Genomic DNA, 24,134 nt, shown 5'->3' on the forward strand with positions numbered 1-24,134 from the left:
GAGGAAACCCACGCAAGCACAGGGAGAACATGCAAACCCCACACAGGAGGTTCGATCTCATGACCTCAGAACTGTGATGCACACGCGCTAACCACTGCGCCGCCGTGCTGCCCTGTGTTTGTAGTTTATGGTGGGGATAAAAGATTTTGATCATTGCCCCACGTATTTAACAAGCTGGTACTGTGAGTAAAAAAAGTGTGATGATGATACTTTATGTATGGTCTAGTGATTAGGAATCGGCGCTCTCACCGTCGCGATCCGGGGTTTTTACCACTGCATCAAATGTTGTGCAAATGTGATCAGCTCTATTTTACGACTGATCCATCATATGTAGTGTACTACCATAATACCTTGTGTATAACGCGCACCCAAACTCCGAGTTCTTTTTTGGCTACAAAAACGTGCGCGTTATATACAAATAAATACAGAGCATGACTATGTGCGACCAGGATGATTGTAGATGTTAACCCCGCCACCTTCTCACACCGTGATATAAGTGCCCTTCACTGGACTTTTCAATCCAATCTGCCTGTTTTAAAAGACTTTTTCTCCTTCTGTCCCAACCAACCCCCCTCACCCTGTACTTGGTAAGACGCACCCTCGAAACCGCCACAGGTGTCTCATAAGGGCTGCAAGCTAGGTCAGTAGCTTAGCCTCCATGTGTATGTGATGTGTTTCTTCTCGTTTCCACCCCATCCTACTCCCATGTCGAAAACCCCGGCCCATACCCCCGCCCCAACTATTGGGTCGGTGGGGAGTGACACATATCGAAGTAAGGGGCTCTGTAAGGCTTCAACACCTGTCTGATTGCTGATTTATTCGCCGATCTTGTTTTTGTTTTTGTCCTCTCATCTTCGTGTGGCTGCCTTTCAAAAAATGTTTGTCTCTGCCTCCTCATCCGATTTATGCTTTTTTTTTTCGATGTTGGATCAAACCCTGGAGCGTAGGGCTTCAATTGTGGACTAAAGGTTTTGACTTTGTGATATTTTCAAACATATTTACAAATATGTTTGGATGTACTTGCAAATACATTGCTAATATGTTCAAACATACTCGTAGGATAAATACCAAGCACTTCATTTCCAGCAGTGTCATGGACTATTTATTTGCACTGCCTCCCCCACAAAACACATTTGTAAATTCAACTGCTTTGAATTCATGTCAGTGACAGATCTGCTTCCTGTTGATGATGACACGCTATGAAAACCAAACTCGGTCAATGTTTTGCTAATTACACATTTTAATGTATGAACCCTTTTTTTGTTCTGCAAAGAATCCCCGCCCCCAGGACACAACATTAATTCATTCTGAGCTAGAGATTTCAAAGTGAAATTTCCATAGAATGGGGGGTGGAAACTTACTGTATGATATTCCGCTCGGACATTCAAAACCTGGGTACGCTGAATAAAAACACGTAAATAATGTATACTAAACACTACTTATGTGTAATATGGGTGGGTGGGTATGTCCCTTAACCACTAGGGTGGTAGGGGTACCAGTTCCTGTGGTGTGTCTTGGGCAAGTACAGCCTGGTGGCACCCATCCTTATACATGCAAAAAATTAAATAAAATAACAAATTAATATACATTTAAAGGACAAATTTATTTTTATTTTTTTGGTGTGACATGACATGACCTAGTACAGTATAGTAGCAGGTGGGTGAAGCGGGGGAGGAGACGGCGTATTCAAACTATGGCCGATTGTAAAACTTCTACATGTTCTGAATGTCATGCCGTTGAAATAATTTGTTGTTTTAACCGCCTCCTTATTAATAAAAATTCTCCTGATCGTGGAATGGTTACGGTCTTATTCCATAGTGAGGCTAACAATGGGCGCCTTCTTTGTATTTTTCCTTATTATCTTCTCCCTTTGGTATCACTGCAAGCTTTGGGCCCGATGGAAAATAAATACAGTATGAAAAATACTGTATTCGCTGACTCGTGAATTCTTTACACGCTGAAATAAATGAAAAGAAAGGCATTGTGGGATGTAATTCATCTAATAGCATATCTGCATTTTGATGACACAAACCAATTGCAGACACACGTGTTATATGAGGTCAGAAAATGGCAGGCAGGCATCTTAGAAACGTAACTCGTTTTACGTACTAAAAGTTTGATTTGTAAAATAATTTGTTGTTGTCATATAGTGGGGAAAATGCTGTCTGCACCGTAAAATGAAAACATTATAAGGCGGATACACCGAATCCCAGAGATCTACAATACTGGCAAGTTCATAGAGATATGGGTCAAATAATGACAAAAATGTAACAGTATCATGGCTAAAGAGTCGTACCATATCAAATGTTAATCCCAAATCTACAGTCAAACTAAATAGAATCACTCTATTTTCCAATTCTCAAATGACATCGTTTTTTAAACTACGATTTCAAAGTATTTACAAGTGCATTCAGACGTGCGCTCAAATGTATCAACCAGTCAAGACTTTGACTTCACCTTTGCAGTTCCACGCTTGCGTAAACCCCTCCCTCCTCCTCTGAAGTATGTAAATATTGTGTGTGTCAAGCTCCAGTGTCGGTGTACATCGGTGTCGATGAATATAATGTCTGTGCCTCCCGCTATTAGTACAGGTGATCATTCACCATTTCACGGCCATGACACCATTTGTCAGCGTGCCTAAATGTCTTGTCCTGTTTAGTATGAAGTACGTGTATGACCTTTTTGATACCGACGACATCAACGCACACTTACACTTGCACACACAATGGACAATCAATGCACTAAGGTGCATGTTAAAATCTCTGTTTTTATTGCACTCACGCAAAATGCACTAGCTGTTTTTTGATCAGAAACAATGAGCCCGGTGGAGACAGGCTCTCGTTTACGTAAGTGTGTTTATTGTATGTAATTCACTGACACGTGTGCAAGGGCACGTGGGACGACTAGTGATGGATGCTCAAGAGCTCGTACCAGAGTGGACATCGATGGAATTGATATCTTGGTTGTCGGCTCTTTGAGTAAATACGGATACGCTTGAATGGACAACTCTGATGGATGTTTTATTGAACTAGTCATAAAGAAGCGTTCTTTCGACATTGCTTAGGTTTTACGATCTTTAACAGTTTGAAGATATTGTGTTTGCCTTTTGAAAAAGTGGATTGAGGAAAGGAGGCCTTATAATTATCAGGCTGATAGTTCTCAAACAGGTAATGGTTAACTATGATGTCACAGTTATTGGCCCGATAGTAAAAAAAAACCTAACAAAAAAAAACTAAGGATAATTAGTCACTTGACACCACTCTATAATACTCAATCAGCGGACACTACTTGTTGAAAATATTTTAACTTATATGAGCTTCGTTGTATTTTGATTTCTATAGAAGTAGGGGAATAGCTTCATCGTGTCTCCTCTTTACCTCTTTGGCTCAATAGAAAAAAGACCAGATAATCAATCGATAATAATTGTTAATCGATAATAATTATTGATAATCAATCAATTTATGTTCTTCATTATATCATATTTTGATTTTCTATACAAGTAGTAGCACAGCTTGGTCGTGTCTCCTCTCTGCCTCTTCGGCCCAATAGGGGGAACAAAAGAACCGATGAATAGTCATTTGCCACCACGCTATAATATTCAATCAGCAGAAATTATTTGTTGGAAATATTTTAAGCTTTTCTGTTTATCATTATAATTCTATTTTCTATAGAAGTATTAGCACAAATTGGTTGTGTCCCCTCTCTGCCTCTTCCGCGTGATAGGAAAACAAAGTCTCTATAATTTGTCACTTTCCTCCACACTGTGATACTCATTAGGCTGACGCCACTTGTTAGGATTTGATGTTCCTTGTAATATATTTTGATTTTCTATAGAAGCAGTTGCCCAAATTGGTCGTGTCTTCTCTCGTCATCTAAGTAATATCTGCGAGGCACCAGAGAGCTTGGCCATAATCAGTTGCATGGCTCCGAATCGGAACATGCTGTCGTGTTTGTACGGGTTTCTAAAGTTCATCGAGTTTTGTGTTGATAACAGATCAAATAATTTGTTTTTTTGTCAATCCTGGGTCTGATTATGTGAGACAATTTAATCAACATTGATAGCTCTTTAAATAAGATTAACCACTCCCTTAGAAAGTCCTCAAATGTTACTTTGTAAACGTTAGATTTGCCCGATGTAAATTTCCCTTTTATGCATTTGCATATTTTATTTATTATGGTTACAGAATGAGTGACCTTAAGATTTGGAGTAAAATGTTCACAGGTGACATATTTTCCCATACTGGACACATGATGTTAGCGTGACGATGTGTAAAATGCATGACAAAATCAAAGTGTGTGTATAGAATTGCAGCTCCGAAATGGATATTCAATTTTACTCAGGTGAATCATAGTTTTAACAGAAACCACCAGAGTAGGTCACAGTGGCTGCACCTACACCTTGACTTGGAAAATAATCTATACGTTCTTTGCCACATTCTTCTTCTTCATGGCCCTGCTGTGCCCGCAGCAGATGGGCCACAACGAGCTGACATCAGCTCGGCATTAAAGTAGAGAGAACAAAAAAAAAGGGTGTTCAGTAGTCTGGATTGTGAGGCTTCAGCTCTCCGGAGACGTTGTAAAAAGGAACTGGGGTCTGTCTGTTGCTCTTCTCCAATGGATTGTCCTTTATGTTTTGGTTTGACCTTGCAGGGCAATTGGGCCCATTAAGCATATTTCCCCAGAACATTTTTTTCACAGAGAAATTTCCATTTTAGGGGATATTGAGAACTTGAGATTAGAAAATAGACCAATAAATCCCATTTTTCATGCATTAGAATTATATTAGTTATCTGATTATTCAACAGTCTAAGAGTCCTAAAAGCAGTTAAGTTAGGAATTACCCAATTCGAATTGTACTCGCCTTTCTGGGTTGCAAATACAACCTAAAACATCTTCTCGTTTTATTTAAAATAAAGATCTGCCAAATATTGAAAATCTTATTTCAAAATGCATAAAGATAATTTTCTAGGAGCATATCAGTGCTCAATTTTAGGTTGAAAGTGGTTTTTAGACAATTTTATCAGTCAGTGCTGTAGCAGCAGAGCGTGCACCAAAAGACCGATTTACAGCACATTGTATTACCAGGCAATCCTCCATCCGAGTACTAATCAGGCCCTACCATGCTTCCCAAGATCAGGCGTTCTCATGGTGGTATGGCCATAAATGAGGAGAGAAGACATCAATTAATTTGAACTTGCAAGGAGAACAGGAGAGGACCCACACCTTCGATAAGAAATTCCAAACTGTTCTAAAAGCCCTTGCCATGACCCCTTTATTTTAAATAAATCTTACAAAAATCAGACCCACCCTAAATGATATTGAAAGCAAAGAATATCAACATGATTAGCCGAAAGTGACAATGATGTAAACACTGCATAATAGTCAAAATAACGGATAACAGTGAGCAATCAACAGTCAAATTAAAAAACTGGCATACAATGCAATCTCCTTTGCCGTAGTCCAATGTTAAAAACAAATGAAACCTATCACTCCCTAAACATGTCTTTCGTTTGTAACAAAAGCAATCCACGTAGCACATTGGTCTTTTATTGACTCAATTTGGTCCCATTTGACCAAACGTTTTCAGAGTTTCACCTCCAACTTTCTCATCCTGCCAAATTTGTTCTCTCACATCCGTCCATTACCAGAGGCCCAGTGGTTATTTATTTCACCTGATCTCCACTTGCCCCTCCCTTTGGAAATGACGAGACTTTCCAGCTGCCCCCCGGCTAGGCAGCAGATGCCACAGCTTCAAAGTTGGAGGTTGTTCGAGGTTATCGTAATGGGAAAAACTTAGCAGACTCCCAGACGGTGAAATAGCGCTTTCGGACTCTGTCAGTCACACGTGCCGCCAGTTTAACGATGACTCACAAGTATTTACATTCAACATGCACATTCCTCTTCTCAGGTGCACACTTCAGCCTTCACCCTCAACGAGATTTATTTGTTTGTTGTAGGATTGCCAATTTGGAACTGACATATTTTTGCTGGGCCGGGGTTTATTGTGGCTCGGCCCAACGCGTGTGTGTTGTGTGATTGGTGTGTGCATGTTGCAGAGCCACAGCTGAAAGGCATCGTGACAAGACTGTTCAGCCAACAGGGCTTCTACCTGCAGATGAAGCCCGACGGAACCATCGACGGCAGCAAGGATGAGAACAGCGATAACAGTGAGTGGAGCGCCTTTATAGAACTACTTTTGACCTTGTATTGATACCAAGAGTTGAAACTGTTAGTGTTTGCCAGACAAAGAAGTTCCCAAAATACTGTGATCTTTATATTCAAATCCAGTAGATACTAGATACCACAGTATTTCATTCTGAGATGAGTATCGCAAAGTGAAATTGTCATATGGCAGGGGATTGGAACACGTTGTAATTGACTAATGCGTTCCAATCCCCCGGTACTCCAGATAAAATCATTACAATTGTAAATACATATTAAACATTAGTAATGAAACACTATATAGTGAGTACTATTGATATGTAATATAAGTGTATATGATTAAAAATCAGGCATGAAATTCACCGTTTGTAAGTAAAAAGGGTGTCCTATGTGAATTGTCGAGGAGAAAAACTCTTTTAAAGTGGGAGGGCGGGGGGTACTCGTGAGATTTCCTGGGCGCTAGAGGTGGTGCAATTGAATTAATTACGCTAGGGGAAGGAGTAGTGTGTGTACCACGCTTTAGATTTTATCCCATTATCAAATTATTTTTATTCATGGTACCAGAAATGAATGTTAGGGAATGGAGGGAACAGAAAGTCATCCTAAAGATATATAAAAGCGCAAAACAAACACAAAGAGGGAAACAACTCTTTCATGTATCTGATAAAGAATTGGACTTTGAAGGACAGGAAATAAATACATTGTAAATTTTATGTTGGTCTTGTGTTCATAGTTTGATAGTGTGATTTGAATCATGACCATATGTATTCAACGATGTTAGTCACTATCAACTCTTAGTTTGCACTGAGAAAAATTAAATTTTCATTCAGATCTGTAATCAAAAATTACGGGCGCGCATTATTACATAAATAAATATGATATTTTCTCCAAACCATTCTTACTTTTTTAAGCCCTGACCCATTTTCATGCCTGAAAAATATGGTAACAATGAACTTATATTTAACAACAGTGTGATACAGTGCTTTTCAATTATTTTCTGTCACACCACCCCTCTGAAGAAGAAATCCCCTCGCCCCGCCTCAAGACAAACAACCAACCTCCCAATCCACGACAATAATATGTCTATAGAACTGTTTTAAGTACACCGCTGTCCGCTGCATAATACTGTATTCTGATTAACGTGTAAGATAATTAAAAAAACAAATATGGACCGACTTACAACAAAGAACTGTAACAGAAAATATTTCAACTGCATCTGAAACTCTAAAAAAAATAAAAATCCTTAAAGCTGCAGTGTGTAGTATTTGACCATTGGATGGCACTGCTGTGTAATGCGAACGAATTCCAGTGCCACAGCAAGCAGCGAGACGGCAAACAAATGGCACCTTAAGAAGGGGGTTTGGCTATGTAAAAGAAATACAAATTTATCAACGTATGACTTTTTTTTCAACACTGGAATGATAGTTCATGTACTTATGCCTGGTATTTAAATTACTGCTTTTTTTTTACTGAATGAAGGTTTTTTTATACCACTAGGAGGCACTAAATATTAGACACTGTCCCTTTGAACTATAAACATTTGACCAATGAAAATGGAACTAGATAAAATCAATAAATAAAAATGCATTTAAAGAGATCACCAACACCAATAACTCAAGAGCACAATATTAAAAAACTGCAAAACAAAAATTGATAAAATAATTTGTGTGGATTTCTTTTTTTTCAATCAACGACGATATGAATGAATCGGCACGTTTGCTCCCTAGTGTAGTGAAGGTGCATTTGCAAATGAAAGTGAAAAAAAAAAAGGTCCTGATGTCGAATGCCCCCGCGCCCCGCTTGACAAAGCCTCGAGCCCCCCCCAGAGCACTATTTGAGAACCACTGTGACTTGATCTGGTCCAGTAGAGTTAGCGGGCGGATGCTGAGGGGGCAGGAAAAGGTGGATTCAAATTAAAACTGATTTTATGACTTTCATTTGCAAGGATTGAAATGCCCTATCAAGACTTTATTGCTTTCATTGCCCCCTTATTCTTATAATTTATAAAAGAATAAAGCTTCCAGTGATCGGTGTAGGTATTGGTCTTCAGAAGAAGGATCTCGGTGTAGGTAGGTGCAACTAGGGGTACCATTTCCTGTGGTGTTACTTGGGCAAGTACAGCCTGGTGGCGCCCATCCCTCTCCAGGCAAATAAACCTTTCCATCTCCGTTATCAGTATCATCCATCTATTCATTATCTTCACCGCATTTCCTCAGTAGAGTCGTGGGGTGCTGGAGCCCATGCCAGCTATCTTCGGGCGGTGGGCAGGGGACACCTTGAACCGGTTGCCGGACAGTTGCAGGGCACACAGAGACAACTCAACAACTCAACTCACTCGCTCATTCACACTTAGGGACAATTTGGACCGGCCAACTAAACTGAAACGTGGCCGGAAACCGGAGTGCCCGGAGGAAACCCATGCAAAACACGGGGAGAACGTGCAAACTCCACACAGGAAGGTTTGATCCCATGACCAGACGGATTAACCACTCAACCGCCGTGCCTCTCGTTATCAATATCATTAGAAACCCAGTAATGGTGTATCCCCACTTTATTAAATTAGTGCTCCAGAATAAAGAGGAAATGATTCGTCGGTGTGGAACGCCCCTCTTCTGGACTTAAGCCAGTTTTGGAAACCCATCGCGATTTGTCATGTCTGAAAAGAACCTTTACCAAATTTACTGGCGCAACGGCAGCATTTCGTCTGGCAGTACACGCTCTGCTTGTCACGCTTTCTATGTTTTATGGGGATAAACCCTCAGCGAGAACCACTTCTCATCCGTTCAAGTCAAAGTAAGAGAAGGATTACGACACCAAAACATTCATGAGGACGGTGTGTCCTCCGCGCACTTGTTTCGGGGCTTCCGTTGTCTTTTTCAGGTTTTTGTAGTACGTTGAGGGCTTCCCCCGCTCCCAGCTAATCCGCTTGTTAGGCTGCAAAGGAACGGAGGGGCCCCGGTAAATAATTCACGCGGCGCAAACTAAAAATACCGCCGTCTCCGTTTGTACCCGATAAATAATTCTCCGTATGTGCTGCCGCCAGCGCCGACGGTTTGCCGAGATGAAGAAAAAAGGTGACTGGGCAAAGACTTTCCCCTTCAGATCCGAACTTCTACTTGCGAGGATTGTGTTGACCTTCGAAGATTTCCTTTCTTGAATCGTCTCCTAATTTTTTAATAATTGTGACGACTCTCGATTGGTTACGGCCATATTCCTAAGCGAGTGGAACGATTCTCGTGCATTCTTCAGATTTATTGAAAAACGCAGGTTTTTATACCCATGTTCATCATGTTTTTACTTCTCCCTTTAGCATCACTGAAAGCCTTCGGACCCATAAATACGGTACAAAAAATATGGTACCGGTACTTGATAGCCAACTCACACATTTTTATAAAGCACATGATATTCTAAAAATAATTTTGGACTGACCCATTATACTGGGGCCGAAAATATATATTTTTCCATTCTGTTAAATCCTGTGACGCCATATCCTGGGGTCTAGTGTACTTTAAAAAGGCTAATTCTTACTAATTTTGAATATTTTTTTTTCAATTCTGTTGAAAGTATTTCTGAAAATTAGCATAATAATCTAGCATTCATTCCATTTTTTTTAACACGTTTTATTTATATATAATTCCTGATTTGTGGGTGTTTATGCTTGCTCGTGAGTACGTGTGTTCGGTTGTGGCTTATGGTCTCCAAAACAGCTGAACCGATTTTCGGGAAAATTTACACAGTTCTACTTTAGGCCCCTGGGAGTGTTTAGATCCAGGTGTTATGTAAAAAAAAACAATAAATGCCAACAAGTTTGATAGGTACGTGCCTTTGTTGTGGAAACCCAAGGTTCCACCCTACAAGGCAGGCTTTACTGGGTGGGCTGACACACTGTTTCCCATTGAGCAAGGTTGTGAACCACCGTTAGCTCCGAGTAGAAGCCCTGTAAACAATTGGCTCCTGGAAGTGGTCATACCCGAGACCTGAGGCCAATCTGCTAATTACCCAGGGAGCTGTATTTAAGGACAATTGCTCAGATAGAGTGAAGAGGAGATCACAAAGCTGAGGAAAAGAGAACACCAGTCCCTCAGAAACGTCAGTGGTCAGTGGCCGAAAAACTTTTGGGAAAATAAGAAGAGGATTTTCTTTTTTGTGTTGAGTGAAGAGAAGTCAGGACTGTATGGAACTCTGTTCTTTAAGGGAGCGCTGGAAGGCAGGCCTGGTTTGATTTTAACTGTTTGCTCTATCTGCCAAATACCACAGGAAGCCCACTTCCAATCAGGGAAAAAACTTTTGGACCTCATCCCCCATTTCCCGAACCGTTTTGTAGTAATCGATAAACCTCCTTCTGTTCAAATCTGGAAAGCTGTCTCTTGGTTGTGGGTTTCCAAGTGTAAAACCTGCCTTTGATCCCCGGGGTGCCACATCGTGTACAATCGGCCCTGGAGATGCATGCATTTTGGCTCTCTGAAGTGGCTCCCTGGCTCGCTTTCAACAAAATGCGGCCCCAACAACCTTGCCCAAGGAGAGTTCCCGGCAAGGCCAGGTCATTCTGCTTGCTACAATAGTGCAGGAAGTTTGCTTATTTCTAAGAATGTTTAAATTTTACTATAAGAAAAACTATACTTAAAACAAGCAACATTTTCTAATCATTTTTTTGTTGGGTGAAAACAATTACTTCAAAAATACCCTGACTTGGATCAATCAATTTATTTATTTTATCCTGGAATATGTTTCAGAAATATTGCTCAAAGTTTGGCAATCTTGTCCGAAATAAAATTGATTAAAAAAGGCTTTATTTTTCCCCAATTGTCCAAAAGATTTGCTCAATTTGAGTGCAATGTGAGTTTTACTCAACAAGAACCATTTTATGGCATGTTATAAACATAAGGTTGTATACAAAATGATCCTTTTTATCAATACAAACTACAAAATTTGAAACATTCTTACTGGACTTTTTTGAATGGCCAATTAAGGAATAATCTCATATTGAGGTTAGAGCTTCAAATAACGACTAATAGTCTACTGATGAAATGATTCGTCTAATTATCAGATGACTTAATTATTTTCATAGATTTAGCCAGAAATTCACATAATTAGGTGGCATATAATAATAACCACAACAAAAATGTGTACAATGAAAAATACATCTTTTAATGAATATACTCCAGATTTGTACATCAAATAAATAAAAATGCATATTGACTAAACATTGCAGATTCATTTAAAATATTTAAATTTGCTTCTCTAATAGAAACAATTGTACTTAAAAATGTCCACTATAACTTTAGCTATTTTTTTAAGATATATTTTTTCTTGAAATGAGAAATATTATCTACAATCTGCTCCAGCGATACATTCTTCTAATATTAATACAGGTATTATTTTTTATTCATTTTACTTAAGAGTTTTTAGTACATGATTTATTTTCAGGGCAGCACGGCAGGACAGTGGTGAGCACGTGTGCGGCACAGTTCTAAGGTCTCGGGAACCTCCTGTGTGGGTTCAAATCCAGCTACAGGACTTACTGTGCGGAGTTTGTATGTTCTCCCCGTGCTTGCGTGGGTTTCCTCCGCGCACTCCGGTTTCCTCCCACATTCCAAAGACATGCATTTCAGGTGGATTGGCCGGTCCAAAATTGTCCCTAGGTGTGAATGAGCGAGCGAGTTGTCTGTCCCTGTGTGCCCTGCGATTGGCTGGCAACCAGTTCAGGGTGTCCCCCGCCCACTGCCCGATGATTGCTGGGATGGGCTCCAGCACCCCCGCGACCCTACTGAGGATAAGCGGTGCAGCTGATGAGATGAGATGAGATTTATTTTCAGCGCCTACCTTGCAGGACTGATGGCATACATCAGTCCTGCATGTGCCACCTGCATATATTACGTGACCTGGCCATCTGTGTGTGTTAATTAATAGGTGTGAAGCACATTGTAAAGCGCTTTGGGAGGTCTTCAGCGACTTGAAAAACGCGATATAAATGCAAAACATTTACCTGATCACAACATGTATTAGGCTATTCTCATTTTGTGCACTCAAGTAGGGGGAAAGGGGGCGTTAAATCCAGATGGCAACCTTGTGCAAATTTCGACAGCTTGTTAACATCATTGGATTAATTAAGAACCATTTCAGAAATCAGAGCTGTTATTAATTTGATGGCCATTCCCTTGATCATCTTCACTAATTGCTGGCACGCAGCGTGCGATCATCCTTATTGCCGCCGACGCTTTCACACTTCCGTCCGTGTGGGACGCTCAGAGGTGACGGGTGGAATTGAACAATCGTCGCTTGAGCTTGAACACAGTTCTTTTGGAACAATTTCTCAGTTTCTTCTTATTTTAATAGGTTCAAAATTTCAGATTCAAGACATTTATTTATTGCTAAGTTTTATCCTCCTCATCTTCATTAGCTGCACCGCTTATCCTCAGTAGGGTCGCGGGGGCTAAGTTTTATCAAACAGGTAAATTAAATTCAGTAGATCCTGGGATACGACAACCCCTCACTTCATAAAACGCTCTTCACCCCCCTCTTTATGACATTATCCCCAATATGCCACAAGTCAAGTCATGTTTATTTGTGACACCCTTAATCACAAGTAGTCTCAAAGGGCTGCACAGATCACAAATTATTGCAAACTATAGACTATTTGTACACCATCCCCTGATCTCAAACCTATATGAGGACAACTCATCATGAGGACAAACTCATCATGAGGAAAATGAAGACTATTGGAATCAAAATACTTGCAGTCGAACTAAGACGGCAATCGGATTAGTGTGTGCCTTTACATGGCTTTACAGAATCATGATACTGGGAATTCCGTCCCCAACAAAAATCAAACCTACTGAACCCACATGTTATCTACCAGAAGAACACAGGCCTTCTTTCCCCATCCCAATGTTTTACAATGTCAACATAGCAATACATGCCATAAACCTATTGAGAAGGAATTTAACAGTTAAGTCAAGTCATGTTTATTTGCATAGTCCTTAAACACAAGGAGTCTCGAAGGGCTGCACAGACCACAGATTATTGCAAACCACAGACTATTATTACACTGTCCCCCGATCTAAAACCTACATGAGGGCAAGGAAAAACTCAAAAACCTCAAAATGAGGAACATGATGAAACCTTGAGAAGGTACTGCACATAAGGAAATTTCCCCTTCCAGGATGACCAGGCTGCAATGGATGTTGCAATAACAGTTCAAAAAGTTTGATAGGAGTTGCAATGACTACATTTCCTACATTTTAAACACTGCCGCCTTTAACACAGTGAAGTTTGTTGTTGTTCTTCTTTTTTTAATCTTAACCTGTAATATCTTTCTTTGTAAATAGCTGAACAATACTTAAGAAAACGGTGACGATACAAATATGCATACAAAAAACTCCTGTGATGTTTGGAAACATTTAAAAAAATAAATTAGTCCATGATTTTCTCAAAATTATTCACGTAATATATAACAAGACCAAAACGGGAGGTTTGACAGTGGATACTTTATTCAATATTTTGAAATATTCTCAATAATTTAGACTTTTGCAAATGAAGTCCTCACTTCATACATCCTAAATGAACAGCAACACTCCTCTGTCTGTATCATCTGCGTCAGGTCGCTGGAGTTTCCGTTAATCCACGAGGAATGATGACAAATTAATGCAATTTGGTCCATTACTGCAGCAACCTCCAATAACGAAAAAAATCCCAGAAAGACATGTCTGTCGGACGCAACCCCATTCTTGTTTTCTTTTTGCACAATAGTAAATATCTGCTCCCCTTTGTAATCACCATCTTGAATGGTCACATTAACCGAAAACACGTGACCCAGGAAAATTAGTGGGGAGAGGAAGTTGGCGCTGTTGAAAACGTCACTCTGTACCAGTCAACAGACCCCCCCCCCTTCCCCATTAATCCTACCAAATAAGTTCACCCCGGACGGTATATAGACGGGGTGGGAAAAATGTATATGGGTTCTTTGAACTCAGTTGGGCATTTTTAACAATATTTAACTTTTTTTTTAAGGACACCTCAAATGATGCACACTGCTTTTTAAGCCTGTGGCTTAATTTCAGGTGAGGCTTGTACAAACACAAAATTGACTTTCGTTTTTAAGTTTGCGCATGCGGCTTTTAATCAGGTGCGTTCGGTCGTCCAGAATTTAGAGCACTTACTCTATACTATTTTTTTTATTGTAGTGTTTTTATCTGAAGTACTGGAGGTTTGGAAATTATTAGCTAATTTCTATCCCCCGCCAACGGCAGTTTCCCCTTGCTATGCCCCACTTCAGTAAGGATTCATGTAACTTTAACACATTATTCATTCATTCATTCAGTCATTCATAATCTGCACCGCTTATCCTTAGTAGGGTCACGCGGGTGCTGGAGCCCATCCCAGCTATCTTCGGGCAGTGGGCAGGGGACACCCTGAACTGGTTGCCAGCCAGTTGCAGGGCACACAGAGACAGACAATTCACTCGCTCATTCACACCTAGGAACAATTTGGACTGGCCAATTAACCTGACATGCAAGTTTTTGGGAATATGGTAGGTTACCGGAGTGCCCAGAGAAACAGGCAAGCACGGGGAGAACATGCAAACTCCACACAGGAAAGTTCGATCTCATGACCTAAGAACTGTGCTGCACATGCGCTATCCACTGCCCCGTCGTGCTGCCTGTTAACAGATTAATGAAATAGAAAAATAAACACTTTCTACATCCCAAATTTCACTAAGTTGAAGGCAGTATTTAACTGGAGTTGTGCTCACCTACAATAAAGTTCAGCTTTTTTACTTTAGTTGAACTTCCAGTTAACTGTGTGCTAACATGTGTGAAAACTCAATTTAGTGTTGCGAGTGACAAACGACAGATCACAGGCAAGGGCCAACAAAACAGAAAATTGCAAACAACATCAAAATAACAGCGGCCATAAGAATCAGCTTCAGTTCCACCATCGACGGTCGTTAAGGACCGTCGATATTTATCGAGCAAAATGCAATCTCCCCGGAAGGGGAATATGGCATCTGCACGCTCGCCCTCGTCCCTGCCGGCCTTATCTGATGTTCCCCTCCATCACCACTCGCCGGACAATCATCGCCATCCAGAATGTCCCCTTAGGAACTTAAGTCCATGAAAGTCACAACCGTGTCCTCCTTCAGTTCACGAGACGATGACAATGACTCCCGGCTGTGTTAATGAACGGAGAAGAAGCAAATTGCTTCTAGGCTGACATTTTCAGATAACCGCTGACCTGGATGATGAGAATTTCTAATAACCATCTCTTTTTTTCTTTTTATCGTTGCCGTGATCAACATCCTCAAGGAGCGTCCGGGTCATCTTAGCCGTCCGGATTTAAATATTCAAATTTGCCGTCATCTCGGCTGATTTACGAGGATTTAACAGCGGAAAATTATGTGACGCTTAGGACGGGATTGGATGTTAGGACATGAGTAAATTCCGCTCGACTGTTTGAGGACGAATTTTCGCCCCGGCGTTGATCGGCATTCTGAGATAAGCAGAGGCGATAACGACTCCGAGATGCAGAGTCAGTCAAATTTGAACAAAACTCGCAGACGTTATTTTGATAAAGTAGGACAGCGGAATGTCGTTTACTTTTATTGGTTTGTGCTGATGTTGGTCTCGGTAATGTTTTTTTTTTCCGGCACATTTCGTACGACAGAGAATTATTGGAGTTTTGCATACTATTGCCAACGTCTTTTTCTTATTTTGTGAAATACTGTATTAACATTGCTAAAACTATGAAAACCAATACATGAGTACATGAAATTTAAAAACAATCTAAATATAATCTAAAATTAAATACCAATATATAGAAAATGAAACACATCTTAAATATCTACAGATATTAGTAAATCAATGATACGTTCTATAGAATATTCAAAAAATACAAAACTATGCAATAAAACAATGCTGGAAGTTTCAGGGCAGCAACATTACTTGTTAGAAGGACCAAGACTGCCCCAATATTAGATATATAAATTGATGAAATTGGAAAAACTTTCAAATAAAATTCCAAAATAAAATGCAAAAAAAGAAAAGAATCCTAAATATTGAAATATATTCTTTCAAAAGGTAAAAATACAAAACTATGCGGTTTCAGTGCAGCAATATTGCTAATTTAAGGATCAAAACTCCCCCAATTTTCGAGAAAAAAAATAAAATAACATTAAAAAATACAAAACATAATTATATAATTCAGAAATTAAATACAATTTAATAAAAATGTTGAAAATTTTAAAATAGCTAAATACATTCATGCTTGAACAAGAAAAGAAATACAAAATATAGCAAATTTAATTCAATAAATAAATATAAAACGTAGCGTCGCATAATTTTCCGCTGTTAAATCCTCGTAAATCAGCCGAGATGACGGCACATTTGAATATTTAAATCCGGACAGCTAAGATGACCCGGACGCTCCTCGAGGATGTTGATCACGGCAACGATAAAAAGAAAAAAAGAGAAATTCTCATCATCCAGGTCAGCTATTTTAAAATTTTCAACATTTTTATTAAATTGTATTTAATTTTTGAATTATATAATTATTTTTTGTATTTTCCAATGTTATTTCATTTTTTTCTTGAAAATTGGGGGAGTTTTGATCCTTTAAATGAGTAATATTGCTGCACTGAAACTGCATAGTTTTGTATTTTTACCTTTTTAAAGAACATATTTTCGGAATTGTATTATAATGGTTTTTTTCCAATTTCATCAATGTATATATTTAATAGTGGGGCAGTCTTGTTCTCTCTACACCGCATTCAGTATAATGTTACTGTTACATTCCCCCGATTGAACCTTTCTCTTTGAGCTGATGGAAGTTTAACTTGCGAGCAAGTTTTTGGCAGGCGGCCACTCCCCCCTGCCATCCACATCTGCTTCTTTCCGCTTTAGTGCTGTCACAGCGCCAGAACGGTGGCACAGAATGAGAAATCCGACTTTCTCCTGTCTATGCAAGTTAAGCTACAAATAAACTCCTTTCTGTTTTGTCCCCCTTGCTTTTGTCTGTGTGCCCGACCCGGCTCGCGAAGCCCTGTTTAATCTGATTCCCGTGGGCCTGAGAGTGGTGGCCATCCAGGGAGTCAAGAGCGGCTCGTACATCGGCATGAACGGCGAGGGCATGCTCTACAGCTCGGTAAGTGTGTCTGTTGTGTGAGTCTAAGCGCCATTTCTGCATTCAGAACACGTTGGGTTCCATCCTCTTTGATGACTCTCCCGCATTAGCACAAGAGCCCCTTGTGATGTACTGTTATTGTGTTGTTGCGAACCACTTATCCACCCACTTTGTTGATCAAAGCGGCATTGCGCATGTTTTACATTTAATTGGAGTTCTGGGCTCACCGGGCCGACTCTTGTCTTGCTGACTCGCCGTCGAGTTAATCAGCAAACAGAACATAAAATAGGATTCTTTTAAAAAGTATCCGTTAAATAATGCATTATCTCTCCATCCTAGTTTATCCTCATGTGGACTGTAGGGCTGCACGATTAATTGTGACTTAGCGCAACTGTGTATTTGCAAGACGCTGCATTTTTTTCAAGGAGTTAAAGTTCAATGTTTGTGACTGAGGGAGTGTTTGGCCAACCATGGTTGTCACTGTTCGAGTTTTAATGGCGATGGCCAATCAGAGACAAGATTTGACGACATTAGCCAATCAAGGTGAGGCAAAATTTGCAAGGAGTGCGTGCAACTGTAACAGGCTATCAGTCAAAAGGCTGGGGTGGACAGCCGGATACACAATTGGCCACCAAAACAAATGACGGCGCAATGCGACAGCTCATAGCCTTAGTGGCTCATTATATTGAAAATGAATTCATCAATTAAATCGGCCTTTGAGGAAAGTCAAATGAACGCAAAGAAATGCTGATTAGCAGTAGGTGCTCCATGGATTGTTATCATGTACGGGAATCAACTGAGGCAGCGTTGTGAGAGAAAGCTGTAGCGGGGCTACTGCCCGGCCTTCTGCTACGGCTAGGCTTACGACTTTCACAAAAATCCCCTGCCGAACCTGGCATGTCACCAAAGCCAGATCCATTACCCATGAAATAGATGACCTGGATCTACAACTCGGCTGGAAACAGTTACATTTGTGACTTTTCTATTTTAATCAGCAAAGAGACCTTGCTGAAATCGCGGTTACCCAATGTTAGCATGTAGCTAGCCGGCCGCTCTCCAAATCGCTTTCTTACACTTAAAAGAGCCCCCCAATTTTGTATAATGACAGTGAAGGCCAACTGCAATTCCGTTTTTATTTATGCAAATCTATTTTTGTTATTTTGTTAGAGTACTATACTCTCACCCGTAATTTCGAGGTAAATTTGTATGTCCCACTACGATGACGTTCTCACAATAAAAAAAGCTAACACAGAAAACGAACTTTTAAAATCGAAAATCGCATTGAAATTGCTATTCAGGCCGGAAAAATCACAACTACTCTAGGTCTTTTTCCAACAGAGAGCAGCCCTAGTACTCATACGAGATTTTGGAATTCTGGGTGAAGTGCTTGTGAATGCTTGAAATGGTTGCCATTGCCATGAATCTTGGCAGTTTGCCTCAATAGACCACGTATTAAATGAAATAAATTAATTAAATTAATTAAAATGGCTGAATGGTTGCTGTTCACTTAAGACTGAAAGAGTTGAAAAAAGAGCCACCACGCATGACACAAATTCGCTCTCTCAGACCCCCACTCTCAGACCCCCACTCAAGGGATGGCGGCCAAACCGGTGTAATTCATTTTATGTGGGCTATGAGCAGGGGCTGGCGGAGCGCAATTTTGTACGGCTCGGAGGCTGTTTGTGCCATTCTGTCCATCAAAGAGTGAACTCTTCTTATGTGGGTCTGATCCATTATCCACTTCAAGCAGGTACCGGCAGGTGGTTTTTGGGTTCTGAAAAGAACTATCACTAGCCGGATTTTAAGTGAGCCTTGATTACCTGATTCAAATTTTGGCACGCCCTTCTTACATTTCCTGACAGTTTTTTGTCGGCCCTGACGGCTCCTTTTGGCCCCTCTCTCCAAAGTAGAAAATCCCACTCTTGAGGCTGTGATTCATTATCCCCAATCTCATATAGATGTGCGCACAGATTGTCAGGAGGCACTTATGATCCATTATCTTTGGTAGACAATTGCTGAGAGCAGGGACTGGCAGAGCACATTAAAGCTGAAGCTTGACAATGTCGCCTGCCTTAAATAAATGACACTGTTTTGGCTACAATCAATTATCCCAAGTCAACTATTGCTGAGAGCAGGGGTCAAAGAGAGGAATTTTGGGTCATGCGCGACGGCTCTTTTTTCCTTTCTTTCTGCCCTAAATGAACTCATCCATCCTTGCAACTGTAATCAATTATCCCCGGTCAACTGTTGCTGCACCCAGGGACTGGCAAAGTGCTTTTTTTTCTGGTTTGGGACACTGAAGCCAGGTATTGTGGCCTACCTTAAATAAATGCACTGCTTCCGTTATCCCAGATCAACTATTGCAGAAAGCAAGGGTCAAAGAGAGCAATTTTTGGTCATGCGTGATGGCATTTTTTTTCTTTCTTTCTGCCCAAGATGAACTCTATTCTTACAATCGCAATCCATTATCCTCGGTCGACTATTGCTCTGACCAGGGGTCGGCTGAGCACACTTTATGAATGGGGCGGGGGGTGAGTTTGTCTACTTCATGTTTTTTTGTACATCACAGGGTGCCCATTTACTGTGATGAAGGGCGGATGAGAGTAGAAATGTTCACAAATTACCATGAACCAGATTCCTCATCTTTACATACTGAATGCATCTCCAGGATTATGATTCCAGAAACGAATGCAGCGGAGGAGTAGGTATCACGCGGAGATTTCTTCTGCGGCGTAAGATGCAAGAAGCGCGCGGGCGGACGTGGGAAGCCGATTGCCGGGTGGGGGGTGGAAAGAGTCACGGGTGTCAACTTGCTTTTTACAGTAAGATGATAAAAAATGCGCCTCCGTAAGAGGCTGGGAGTGAAACCGTGGCAATTACAGTAGAGCCAGGAAAGCAAGTCTCGTTAGCATGCTTACATAACTCGCAGTCTCGGGGCGCTTAACCCAGTTGGAAGTGATTCCAAACCGAGGGAAACGGGAGATTGTTTTACCGCCACATCTGGTCTCCCCCTTTTATGAGGTTTGAAGGACGGACTGCTGTGTGTCGGAAGATGTAAGGGAGCAGTTAGTCCTAAAAGAGGAGGACCGGCCTAGGTGGCGTCCACTTTTCCCTGGAGATGGTATTTCCGTACAGTATAACTATATACTGTCAAAATGACAGTATTTTTCTAGAAGCGGAGAGCTCGTAAACCCATATAGTTTCCTACAGTATACAACAGTATCTGTGATATACAGTGTCTTGCCCCCCCCCCAAGAACTTTTGGACATATTGCCGTATTTCAGGCTTCAAACTTATAGATAAAAAACTCAACCTTTTCTAAGAATCAACAACATGTGATAGACAATCGTGACGAGAACCCAAATGTATTCAACATTTTATATTGTGCTCACAAACAAAAATACATAAAAGGCAGGCGTTGCATAAAATATCGACCGCTTTGAGTTGATACTTTGAACAACCTGTTTTGCTGCGATCACCTCCTGTCTTTTTGGGTATGTCTATATTAGTTTTGCACATGTAGAAACAGAAATATTTGCCCATTCTTCTTTACAAAACAGCTCAAGTTTCGTTAGGTTTGATTGTGATTGTTTGTGCACGGCATTTTTCTGATTTTTTTCACAAATGCTCTATAGCTAGGGTGTCAAACTTGATTGAATTGGGGGCTGCTGAAGCTGGTGTCACATGGGGTTTCGCACAAAAACTGCACTGATAAAAAAAGTGTGCTGTTCTTAAAGGGACAGTGTTTTATATTGGTCCAGTAAATGTAATGTTCAGTTCAACCAAAAATTAGTCTTAGGAGACTCCAAACTACGGAGAGTGAAAGTGAGCAAAAAGCACCCTTTTTCTTCCATTTTTTACACAGCCTTTCACAAAGAAAGACAAGAAGAAGGGAAACAGATGGGTTTTTTTTTTTTCAAAAGAGGAATAAAAATAGGGAAGAAGAAATAGGAAAAAGAGGCAATACTTTTGCTAGTCACGGTACCCAGTTACCAATTGATGACTGAAATTATTAAGAACGAAGTGAATAAAGACTTCCAAGGGCATGACAATCCTTGCAAGTGGAAGTTTTAAAATGAGTTTTGATTTTAATGTGAATAAAATGTAATTTTTCCTTTGCAGTTCTTATGATTCCATTTAAATATATACATGCATATTATATAAAAGTAATTCTTACACTATACCAGTTCGTCACGAACTAGGGTTTGGAACGTATCAGGTTATTACCATTGGTTTCTATATCCCGCTATAAGGCAATTTCACCTTGCGATCCCCACTTCAGAATAGATTAATTTCTTATGCCAGTGTCCACTCTAATGTATTGAATAAATATCTTTATATAACAAATCCATCTCATTTCCTATCCAAGTGGGCTCCTGAGCCCTCGCGAGTTCAGTCGAGGATGAAGAATCAGTTCGCTGGACCGATTCCATTCATAACTTGGAACTCATAAACATAAACCTCCCCCACCGCTCTAATTAATGCTGAATAGCATGCGGCCCTCCACGTGATTTGTTGAAAAGACGCCAAATTGAACGGGAGAGACCCGGGCCACGCACGTCCCGGTCACAAAAGCGCCATTTGCGTCCAGTGTCGCCGCGATTATTATGAGTTACAAGGCAAGCCGTGCCCCGTTGTCAGACGGCGGCCATGACACCACATTCATCCTGGTAATTATCTCTTTTATGGGGCGGCAAATGTAATTTTGACCTTTCTCGCCTTAAAGTGGAAATATTTATCTAAATGGATTGATTATTTTTTGTGATTGTTTTTTGGGGGGTTCAGTGATTGCAGAAAGATCTAATTTAACGCATGAGGAAAATGCACTTTGTCTGTAAATCAGGTAAGGCTTGGACTTTTGGGCCTTGATTGGTGCTTGAGGATGGACGTTAGCATAGTATGGATGTTTCTTGCATCAATAGAGTTGCATGCTTACAAAAGTGCAAAAACCTAGTAATTTTGATTATTTTTTATCAATTGAATATTTTTTTATTCATTTTTTTACAACATTTAAATGGCTTGGACATTACCAGAACCAAAACCAGTCGTTCCTTTAATATGGAAAAAGTGTGTGTGGGGTTAGTTTGTTATTTTTGTGTGTTTGATGTATGCATAGTCAGATCAGGAGACTTCTCCTGCTGCTGGTAACAATGGAAACCAGTGATATCTGTTACATGTGGGGGAACAAACCCCAATCCATAAAAATGGTCTGGAAAGGTATGGACGTTGCCAGGCTGTACTTGCCCAAGACACACTACATGATGACTTACTCATCGTCTGAGTCAAAAAGGACTGCGCCTTCCGATAACTACCAGGTTGGAGGTGATAAGTGTGTGACTGGTAGGAAGACACCTAGATTCCATGGTAGGAACACAACAACAAGCAAGGTCTCTGTAATAGGATTTTGCCCAATCTAAAGCAGGCTCATCACAACATGCCTCAGTTTCTTGCCGTTCAACATCACAGTCATCCAGACCTATGCACCAACCATAGGTCACAGTGACGAAGAAACCCAAGACTTTTATGCCAAGGTTCAAGACATCATAGACAAAGAACCAAATAAAAATATCCTCATCATGCAAGGTGACTGAAACACCCAAATTGATGTGAATGCTCATAGGGACTGGAAGAAAATATGTGGAACAAGCTCTAACCTACAAACCAATGACAGAGGATAACGACCTCTTGAACTAGCTAGCTACAACAATTTGGTGGTGGCAAACACTCTTGGCAACCACAAGAACTCCAGAAAGATGGCACCACCCTGATATAATCCACCACAGTCAGATTGGCGACATCATAATTGCACAAAGTTTCAAAAGTGGAATCAAGACAGCAAGCACATGCATATATCCATGAGTTGATGTGGGAAGTGATCACGACCTGGTATGATGAACCTCCGAGTTCTCCTCGAGAAAGTTAAGAAGTCACGGAACCCATGGATCAAGTTTGATGTGGAGCGACTTAAAGACCCACAAGTGGTCGAGAGCTTCTGGGTCTTTATAGGCGGGAAGTTCGTTCCTTTGCTCGCTTAGGACAAAGATGTCGAAACCCTGTCGATCAAGTTCTCAGAAACGATGACTGAAGCAGCAAAATAAATCGTAGGAAAACACCGGAAGAAAATAAAGCCGTGGGTTACAAATGAAATTCTGCAACAGTGCAACACGAGGCAAGAACTCAAGAGGAAAGGATACAGCCCTGGAGGAAAAGGAGAGTGTAGAGCAGCAAGGAGAAATGGAACAAAGACCATTGCTAGAAGTTAGAAGAGTGCCTTAAAAAGGACAATTTAAAGAAAGCTGTCCAGATTGAACAATTCCTCAAACAAACAAATCATGCAAAAGTCAGCAGCATTCAGGATGAAGCAGGGAATAAGCTAACTTAAGAAAAAGAGATCAGGAAAAGATGGACAGAGTACTGCACCAAACTCTACAAGCACCCGCCACAGGGAGACCCTGACGTCCTTAAGAATTCTGGCCCAGGGGGAAGAGACAACTTCCCTTCAAAGAAGAAGTAGAAGCAGCAATTAATTGGCTGGAAAATGGAAAAAAGGACAATTTCCATCTGCAAGGACAAAATCGCTGGTATTATGCTACCAAAGAAACCTTCAACTATGCTCCAGCTACAGAACCATCAAGTAAAGTTAGGCCAAAGGTCCTACTGAACAGACTGAAAACATCCTAGCCAAAGAACAGGTGGGTTTTAGGGAGGAAGGAGCACCACAGAACAGATTTTTAATCTGTGCATCCTATGTGAGAAGTAAATAACACCAGAGAAACCTCTATCACGTTTTCTTTGAATTCAAGAAGGCGTTTGACAGAGTATGACAAGCCGCTTTATGGGCCACCCTGCAGAAG

General features: G+C 40.6%; 1 protein-coding gene and 1 long non-coding RNA gene across 7 annotated transcripts in view; one reads left to right on the forward strand and one right to left on the reverse strand.

Annotated features, from left to right (window-relative positions):
* Positions 1–24,134, forward strand: part of LOC148376330 (fibroblast growth factor 12) — a 63,741-nt gene that overhangs the window by 15,092 nt on the left and 24,515 nt on the right. For 2 of the 4 annotated variants that reach the window (XM_088346355.1, XM_088346340.1), the window contains exons 2-4: positions 593–640; positions 6,057–6,167; positions 17,198–17,301. In XM_088346355.1, coding sequence (XP_088202481.1) covers positions 593–640; positions 6,057–6,167; positions 17,198–17,301 — 263 coding nt within the window. The remainder of the gene's footprint in view (positions 1–592; positions 641–6,056; positions 6,168–17,197; positions 17,302–24,134) is intronic. The other 2 variants (XM_088346364.1, XM_088346349.1) reach the window with 1 other exon arrangement.
* The window catches only part of LOC148376331 (uncharacterized), a 50,377-nt gene that overhangs the window by 11,284 nt on the left and 14,959 nt on the right, over positions 1–24,134 (reverse strand). The gene's annotated exons all lie outside the window — the stretch shown is intronic.

This window comes from Urocampus carinirostris, chromosome 1 (assembly GCF_059441175.1).
Source record: "Urocampus carinirostris isolate Australia breed hairy pipefish chromosome 1, RoL_Ucar_1.0, whole genome shotgun sequence".
Taxonomy (NCBI): Eukaryota; Metazoa; Chordata; class Actinopteri; order Syngnathiformes; family Syngnathidae; genus Urocampus; species Urocampus carinirostris.